Raw genomic sequence first — 9,106 nt, forward strand, 5'->3', positions numbered from 1 at the left:
GGCTACAAAACAGAATAAAATGACCTTTCTGAGATGTGGGAGGCAGCGTGGTGTAGGGGAAAGAGGGAGGGCAGCAGGATTCAGACAGACCTGGGTTCTGACTCTGATGCAGCTCCTTCCTGGCTGGGTAACCTTGGCATGTTGCATAATGTGAAATGATTACGATGATAATAGCTAACATTTGCATGGCGCTTCCTTTGGCCCAGCACTGTTTTAGGTGTTTCAATAATTATACATTTATTATATATTTAGGTATAGTAACTCAATCCCTAACACTTCCTTGAAATCTGTACAGCTACATCCCATTTTACAGAAGAGGAAATGAAGGCACGAAGAAGTTAAAGTTCTTTTTCGAGGTCATGCAGCTAGTGGATTCAAACCTAGCAAGGCAATGGCTCACCTTTGTGGTGGTGCATATGCAGGGCTGGCCCCAGAAGTGCCCAGCACCAGAAGAAGGCCTTTTATTATAAGCAACTCTTAGGGCTTCATGACAAATGAGCATTTAAATAAGTGTTTCCTCATCAGTGCTCCATGTTTAGTGTCACTGATTCTCCATCTTCCTGGCAGATTTGGGCACGTGAGCGTGGCACACCTGCTTCTGGATCATGGGGCTGATGTCAATGCCCAGAACCGGCTGGGGGCCCGTGTGCTCACTGTGGCCTCTCGGGGTGGCCACCTGGGCGTGGTGAAGCTGCTCCTGGAAGCTGGTGCCTTCGTGGACCCTCACAACCCCTCAGGCGAGCAGCCGGCGGCAGGGGACAGCAGGAACGAGCTGCTGGACATCACAGCCCTGATGGCTGCCATCCAGCACGGACATGAGGCCGTGGTGCGTCTGCTGTTGGAGTGGGGCGCGGACCCCAACCACGCGGCACGGACTGTGGGCTGGAGTCCGCTGATGCTGGCAGCACTCATTGGAAGGCTGGGTGTGGCCCAGCAGCTGGTGGAGAAGGGGGCCAACCCCGACCACCTCAGTGTGCTGGAGAAGACTGCCTTCGAGGTCGCGCTGGACCGCAAGCACACGGACCTTGCAGATTACCTGGACCCACTGACCACCGTCAGGCCCAAAACAGGTCAGACCGCTTCCCTTCACTCTCTCCCCCACTGTGGCTTCACGGAGGACCCTAAATTGTTTTTTTTTTAACATATTTTTATTGATTTCAGAGAGGAAGGGAGAGGAAGAAAAAGATAGAAACATCAGTGATGAGAGAGAATCATTGAGCAGCTGCCTCCTGCACACCCCACACTGGAGATGAAGCTCGCAACCCAGGCATGTGCCCTGACCGGGAATGGAACCGTGACCTCCTGGTACATAGGGTTGACACTGAACCACTGAGCCATGCCAACTGGGCTTCAGCTCACTTTTGAGGTTTTTCAGCACCTAGTAATGTGTCCTATTTCTTTTTTTGCCATCTTTCTGGCATTTAAAGAGCTGTTTGAACAATCCTTAGCAAATCTGCCATAGGACACAGTGCATTTCAAAACTTCCAGTTCATCAGGTGCAGTAGGACCGTGAAATGCCGTTTCACACACAGCCTCCGTACCCTCGTTCTGTGATGGGTCTGACTTCAGTGACAGGCGGCCCAGGCTGTAATGACAGGTTGCAGTGTATAAGCGTCTAGGACTGAAAGGTGAAAATCTGAAGGAAAAGCCAGCTGAGGGACCTTGGATGGGTTGCCTGAATTCACCTAGCTTCTGTTCTGTCGTCCACAAATGGGGGACAGGAGTAGCACCATGTCACAGGACTGCTGTGAGGACTAAGTGAGGTCACCTGGCCAAGTGTGGGTACTTGAGAGGTATTGGGAGCTGCCAGCCCCCTGTTATTGTTACTGTTGTCATATTTGACAGGATCGGGTCATGGCTATGGGTACGGACTTCCTCGTTGAGCAGACCCAGGTTTGAAGCTAGTTCTTCACCTTGTGGCTGGATGGACTGAGGCATGTTCATTGTCCCTTCAGGACTGCAGTGTCCCCTTTCCCCAAAGAATCATAACACATGTGCTTACCTTGTAAGGTTCTGTGAGCAATAGTAAGGGAGGTGCCTGTAAAATGTGTATCTAGCACCTGGCACATAGTTAGCACTCACTAAGTAGATGATTATAATAGGTTTTAATTGACCATCGTTCATGTAGTTAGTATGAGTGCCTACACTGTACCAGGCACTGCTCTCAGTACGTGGGATAAGTCAATGAGCAAATCAGTCCCTGCCACTGAGAACCTTGGCAATAAACAGGAACTAGAATAGAATATTAATTAAATAAAATAAGCTGCACAGCACGATAGGTAGTGTCGGGGGCAAGGTAGAGGGTTTGGAGTGGTCCAGTGGGGGTGATGCACAAAGAGGTCCTGGCCTCCTTGAGGAGGTGAGACTTAAACTGACTCAGGAGCTGAGGGAACATGCCATGCGGGCTGTCAGGAGAGTCTTCAGGTAGGACAGCAACAAGGACCAAGGCTGCGTTATGAATAATGGTAGGCTATTAAAGAAATAATAATAGCCACTAGCTCTTTTTGTGGGATGCCAGAAATTCATCCCACCAGGGACTTAGGGACCCCTACGTCTCTCTTCTCAAATTAGCAGTAGCAGGCTGTCTTGGAGGCTCTAACTGTCATTGTGACACCCCGTCTACCCTCACTGTGGTGGTTTCTTGGGCTAAGGCAGGGTCCCCATAGCTGCTTTAATACTGATGCAAAAAACCTGATCCTAGAGTGAGGAAGGGACCAGCTCAGGGTCATTTGACATCAGGGGCACAGCTGCCCCAACCTCCTGGGGTCAGGCTAGAGCAGTGATGGCGAACCTTTTGAGCTCAGCGTGTCAGCATTTTGAAAAACCCTAACTTAACTCTGGTGCTGTGTCACATATAGAAATTTTTTGATATTTGCAACCATAGTAAAACAAAGACTTATATTTTTGATATTTATTTTATATATTTAAATGCCATTTAACAAAGGAAAATCAACCAAAAAAATGAGTTCGCGTGTCACCTCTGACACGTGTGTCATAGGTTCGCCATCACTGGGCTAGACTGTTGGTGATTCATCTATAGCAGATGGTTGCTTAGCAACCAACATTAAGGCCAGGTGACACGCTCTTTTCTGTCAAAGGGTCTGGGCATGAGAGGGCACCAGCCCACAGCAAATTAGATTCTGAAATACTTAAAGGAACACATCGTATTTATTAAAACTAAAATGCAGATTCGTTTCATACTAGTATTTTACAGGCAACATCAGACACTTGGTTCCATGTCTATACTTCCTTTCACAACCCCGCAGTTAGTAGTCGTCCTTGCTGGGGTGGACGCTGGTCACTAGTAAAGATCACAAAAATTGCACTGAGAGTAGGCCCTAACCGTTTCTGAAGCATTCCCCTCTGTTCTATTGGTCCGTGCAGCCACCATGTGGCCCACACATGAACATGTAATCCCCATGTTAGCGACGAGGAGACAGATGGTTCTAGAAATGCACTCATTCTGATACGCTGACTCTGGACTCAGTGCTCCCTGGGTCGTGCTGCAGCTTCCTCCCAGCTGCCCTGGGGGCTGATCTGGACCAGAGCCTCAGGTTTCCTCCCTCCAGCAGTGGCTCCATACCTGGAGCTAGTCAAAGGCGGCGGTAAGTCCTGCCTGTACCACCTGTGAGAGGACTGGCCGTGATGATGTCTGCTTTCCGACAGGAGCAGGATCCCCACTAGTCAAGCTTGGAGGAAGGAGACGGATGAGCAGATGAAGGAGAGGCTGGCACTGGATGGGTCCAGCAAGGCCCAGCTTTGGGGGTCAGAAGTGGGAGGAGTCGGGGTTCTACACTAGCCAAGCATGAACACGTCAGGTGGGAAATCGCCCGAAGGGAGCTGTGTCTACAGGTCAGGGGCAGGGGTGGTGCAGAATCATATGTAGGCTGCTGCTTATGTGGGAAGGAAAGCAAAAATTGACATTGGCTCCTCTGGAGGCCATATCCATGACCTTCTCCTGGGCTGAGCTGCTTAGCATCTCAGGGTCCTCAGCTCTGGACTTACTCATGGTTGTCCATTTTGTTTTTAGGAGAAAAGAATCATTCTTGCTTTTTAAAAATTTTCATAGGAATTCAGTTTCTTCTAAGACTGTGCTTTTCTGTCATACCTAAGATAGGACATCCCAAAGTTTGGAATGCCTAAAACTTTGTGATTGTGGGATCAGGAAATAGTCCGCTGCTCACTCACGCCATTTTGGCCAAACGACCTCCCAAGACCTGTCTCTGAAGCGTTTCCCGACACTCTGATAATAAATAACCCTTCCCGGAGGGCTGCTGCATTCGCCTGCTACTTAGGTCTCCAATTCCATTGCTTTTGAAAAGTAGATCATTTTAAAAGTTAGGCTGTGCTATTACACGCTTGTGCTTTCTGTTATATTAAACCTTAACTTTAAAAATCCTTGTTTACCTAGATGAGGAGAAAAGGCGACCTGATATTTTCCATGCATTGAAAATGGGTAAGTGCTTTAGAAAATCTTTTGGGCTATTTAAGTATGCAGTGCCACATTCTCCCGACCTAATAGCTGTAGTCCTCTTCAAGGTCACCCGGAGCATTTGAGAAAGAAACAGGTGTTTTGTTGTTTCCTGACTCTAGTTTCACCCTGGAGGCTGGTTGTTATTATGGTGACTCACCAGCCGATTCCAGCCTGCCCTCCCAGGCTCCTCCACCTCTCCAGACAAACCCTGTGGTTAGGTCCTGGCTTTTGCCTACCTCTGAAATGCCAGCCTGCCCACCTACCTGCTTCAGTATTTTTGTGATGTAGAGCTATTTAGGTTAAAATGTCCTCTTCTGATATAGACCCCACCTCCAGGAAGCCTTCCCTGATCCTCAACGACATGAACTCTCCTGCATGGTCATTGCCCTTTCTCTGTTTCCTTCATCTGTCCTCTTAAGATACCAACATTTCTCTCTTTTAGGAAAGCTATTTGTATGGTTGTCTCTGTCCTTTATAGACTGAAGGATTTGAGGGGGGGCGGAGGAGGGCGGCTACCTCCTACTCATCTTTGGAGCTCCTATGGTGCCCAGCAGCCCACTACAGAAGCAGGCTCAGCAAGTGTTTGTTAAGTGAACCCACTGGATACATAAGCCTGTGGTGCCAGGCCCATGGATGATTGCTTCTGTTTGTAGGAAACTTCCAGTTGGTCAAAGAGATTGCTGACGAAGACCCCAACCACGTGAACCTGGTCAATGGGGACGGGGCAACCCCCCTGATGCTGGCAGCCGTCATGGGGCAGCTGCCGCTGGTGCAGCTGCTGGTGGAGAGGCATGCCGAAGTTGACAAGCAGGACAGCGTGCATGGCTGGACGGCCCTCATGCAGGCCACCTACCACGGGTCAGTGCCAGTCCCACTTTCTCCGCGGCAAGGCTGCTAGGATGCTCAGGCTGGGATAGGGTTCCTGATGGGGCTCACTGGTCCTGAGACCTACAGACAAACCCCACGGCTGTGAAGTTGTTGGGCCGTGCAAAAAAGACTGAAGAAGTACAGGCTCATTCTTTCCTGCGTTCCCGCCCTCCTGTGTCCAGATTTCCCATGACTTCGTCACAGAACTTCACCAGTGGCCATGCACACCAGGCAGCAGAAACTTTTTAGGAATAAGTTTCTGTAGGTTGATTTCAGTTGAACAGGGTGATTGGTATATTTGGGGTTTGTTTTCTTATTTGATGAGTTTCAACTTCCACCTCAACACCTTGGCCTCTGGGAGGCTTCCCTGTGCGGGGTCCTGATCTGGGTGGGGGGAGTGGGGCCTTGTGTAGTCTTGGTGGCCAAGTGGTTTGGGGGCAGAACCCTCGGTGTTCATTTTGTCAATGGAAGGAGCACTTGGGCTTTGATTTCCTTCACGTTCTTGTCTGACCTGCCCACGGGGTAGGGGACGAGCCAGGTGAGACTGTTTGCAGCTCCCCACGCTCTTCTTGCACACTCGGAGACGGGGCGCTGTAGTTAATATCACGTCTTGTTGCTCAGGAGCAAAGCCATGCTTTTGTTTTCCATGGGTCTACCTCTGGCTTTCTCTTTCCTCCCCAGGAATAAGGAAATTGTCAAATATCTGCTAAACCAAGGAGCTGATGTCACTCTTCGAGCAAAAAACGGGTACACGGCCTTTGACCTAGTGATGCTGCTGAGTGATCCTGGTGGGTTGTTTCAGGGAAAGGGACCTGCATGGCCTTTTTCAGGCTGGGACTCCAGATAACCACCTGTGTTTTAAGCACTTGCTCATTCAAAGGGGAAGCCACTCTCAAGCCCCAAGAGCTCACCACATGGCTTTCGGCAAGTCACCCCCTTCCCAGCAAGGGCTGGGCTGGGACCAGGCGTCCCTGAGGCCTCTCCTCGCACCAGCCTCTGGGAGCCTGGAGGAGGGAAGGCCAGCAAGGCGTGTGTCTGCCTTGGCAGTCCACACAAATCCTAGAATTTTATCTGTGCTTCATAGCCAGGAATTCTGAGGGCCTCAGGAGGAAACAAAAAGGCCCTCTGACAGCAGAGTTAGAGGTGGAGCAGTGTCCCCTCAGGCAAATTGTGTAGGTGGAGGCTGTCCGGCCAAGGGTGCCATACTGGAGGCACCTCTATTACCAGCTCGCCTCTCTAGGTCTCCAGCCGGCACCGTGCCCCCCCTAGGCCCCTCCCCAGGTGTGATAGGCCCTCCTCTGTGACCTGCAGTCTCTAATGAGCCAGCTCAGCAGGGTCTCTCTGTTTATAATCCCGGAGTTTTGAGCCCAGAGAGGGAGAGGCTGAGAGGCTCTCCCAACCCCCAGGCTTTGAGCCCTGAGCCAGATCCCAACCTGCTGGCCGTGGGGGAAAGGTCTTTTACCTCCCAGTCCCAAGTTGGGTTACTCCCGCTGCCAGTCCAAGCTACCGGGTGGCAGGCCAGAGTGTCCTTTCTCATCAGCAGCATTGCCACCCTACCCGCTCCTCCCCCCACATCACACACCTGCTTGGTTCCATTTCATCCTCCTGGGGCGGGAGGGAAGCAGAGCTTCACACCATCTTACGGAGGGAGGTGACCGAGACCAGGGGAAATTACTTGACCCAGCGGGAGAGATGGGCCCTCTGCCCAAGTCCAGTGAGCTCACTCCTGTTGTTCAGAGTGAGTCTCTCTGCGACCCTAGGCTGGATGGCCCAGGCTTTTCTGACAAACTTCGTCTCTCACTGTGCCTCTTCTCTCTCACTCCTTGCCCATTTCCCCTCTCTATTTCCCTATAAAATAATCTATTTCTAGTGATTTTTTCCCCCAGTGGGTTTTTTAATGAAGTTTTCTGCCTGAAATTTTCCAAGAAACACATGCTTATTATTGAACTAGAGGCCCAGTGCACAAATTCATGCACGGGTGGGATCCCTCGTCCTGGCTGGCAATTGGGGCTGATGGGAGGGAGGACGACCAAGGGGAGGGACCACAGGAGGTCGGCCGGCTGTGGGGAGGGGCTGCAGGAGGTTGGCTGGCTCGGGGGGTGGGGAGGACTGCGGGTGGTTGGCCAGCGGGCCCCCCCAATCCGGGCTGATGCAGGGGCCAGTCAGCCAGGGGGGAGAGACTGTGGGAGGTTAGCTGGCTGGTCACGGAGAGGGACTGTGGGAGGTTGGCTGGCCAGCTGGCTCCCCCAGTTGGGGCTGATGGGGGGCGGGGGTGTCAGCCGACCACAGGAGGTTGGCTGTGGGAGAGCACTGACCATCAGGGGGCAGCTCCTGCATTGAGCGTCTGCCCTCTGGTGGTCAGTGCGCGTCATAGCAACCAGCCGACCAGTCATTCAGTTGTTCGGGCACTTAGGCTTTTCTATATATAGATACTTGGAGAAAAGAAAATAAACAGGCATCAAGAGAAAAGCACTGTTAATAGTTTTCAGTAATTTCTTCTTGTTTCTTGCTTTTTCTATAACCTAGTTGAATTAATAACTAATAATACTTGACTTTTCTTACGTGCTTTCTGTATTTCAGGAATTCCCTTGAATCCTCCAGACACCTTTATGGAGGGGCACCACAGTTGCCTCTTTACACAGGCACAGAGAGGGTCCTTAATTTACCTGCAGAGAGGTACCTCTGTCACCAGCCCCCCTCTCTTCGTGTCCAGAGAGGGCCTGGGGCAGACTTGGAGCCTCTGCCATCTGGCTGCAGAGCCCGTATGTTTTAAACAATACACTCTGCCTTCCTGTGGGAAGAGAGCTTCTGTTTTTTCTTTCTGGTTAAGTGGGTTCAGTGCTGCTGGACTTTTTGCCTTTTTTTTTTTTGGCACCTTGATCATAGAATAACAAAGACTCTGGAGCTGCAGGGCTGAATTCTCAGGCTGACAGGGGTCATCTTAGGCCCAGTCCCCATAGCCCAACAGACATATTTGCAGGTAAAACGCTGCCTTTTGTGCCCATAGACACGGAACTTGTTCGACTGCTGGCATCTGTCTGCATGCAGGTGAATAAAGACAAAGGCCGGCCCAGCCACCCGCCACCCCTGCCCTACTCGAAGGTCCGACAGCCCTGGAGCGTCCCAGTGCTGCCCGATGACAAAGGCGGGCTTAAGGTTTGCCTTTTCTTGTCTTAAAAGGCTTCTGAGAGTCAGATGGATGAGGATGCCTGCCACTTCCTGTTAACCTAGGGCTTGTTTAGGCTTAGGGGTGGGGTGGGGTGGGGTGGGCTTGTGGGGGGGGGAAGTAAGATGGGGATGACAGTAGGGAATGATGCGGACTGGGGAAAACTGGGGTGATCATAACCACTTAGTGACATCAGTGGCTGCTTTGCAAGAATATGGGTCCTTGTTACCAGATCTTCCCCCGCTTTTTTTTTTCCCAGAGGAAACTAGAAATCCAGATTTTGATGTGGAAACTCAATTTATAAATGTAGGGAACTTTTTAAACTTCTGCGTGATGTAGTCCTGAGCTAGTCGAAGGGAACACCTCTGCTCCCACCCAGGCCATCTGCTTTCGTGTGTAGAACATTCTGGTTGTGCCGTTCTGGGGTCTCCCTGTGGCCCACAGGCCCCCATCAGCTTCTTCCTAGAAACACCAAAACCATGCTCCCGTTGCTTATTTCTAACTGCAAGCCTGGTATTTTTCTTTGAGTTTCTCATCCTCCCCATCTGCTCTACTTATTTGAAATCAAACTAATTCTCTCCCAGCCGCCCCCTTCCCCC

The 9,106-nt window shown here is 51.0% G+C and overlaps 1 protein-coding gene across 2 annotated transcripts in view; it reads left to right on the forward strand.

The window, feature by feature from the left end:
- The first annotated feature begins 472 nt into the window (after nucleotides 1-472).
- The window catches only part of ANKS6 (ankyrin repeat and sterile alpha motif domain containing 6), a 32,323-nt gene continuing 23,689 nt past the window's right edge, over nucleotides 473-9,106 (forward strand). For both annotated transcript variants that reach the window (XM_006758437.2, XM_015560487.1), the window contains exons 1-5: nucleotides 473-1,070; nucleotides 4,412-4,456; nucleotides 5,128-5,332; nucleotides 6,023-6,129; nucleotides 8,349-8,497. In XM_006758437.2, coding sequence (XP_006758500.2) covers nucleotides 488-1,070; nucleotides 4,412-4,456; nucleotides 5,128-5,332; nucleotides 6,023-6,129; nucleotides 8,349-8,497 — 1,089 coding nt within the window. In that variant the 5' untranslated portion in view covers nucleotides 473-487. The remainder of the gene's footprint in view (nucleotides 1,071-4,411; nucleotides 4,457-5,127; nucleotides 5,333-6,022; nucleotides 6,130-8,348; nucleotides 8,498-9,106) is intronic.

The sequence above is a fragment of the Myotis davidii genome, unplaced genomic scaffold, assembly GCF_000327345.1.
Source record: "Myotis davidii unplaced genomic scaffold, ASM32734v1 scaffold534, whole genome shotgun sequence".
Lineage (NCBI taxonomy): Eukaryota > Metazoa > Chordata > Mammalia > Chiroptera > Vespertilionidae > Myotis > Myotis davidii.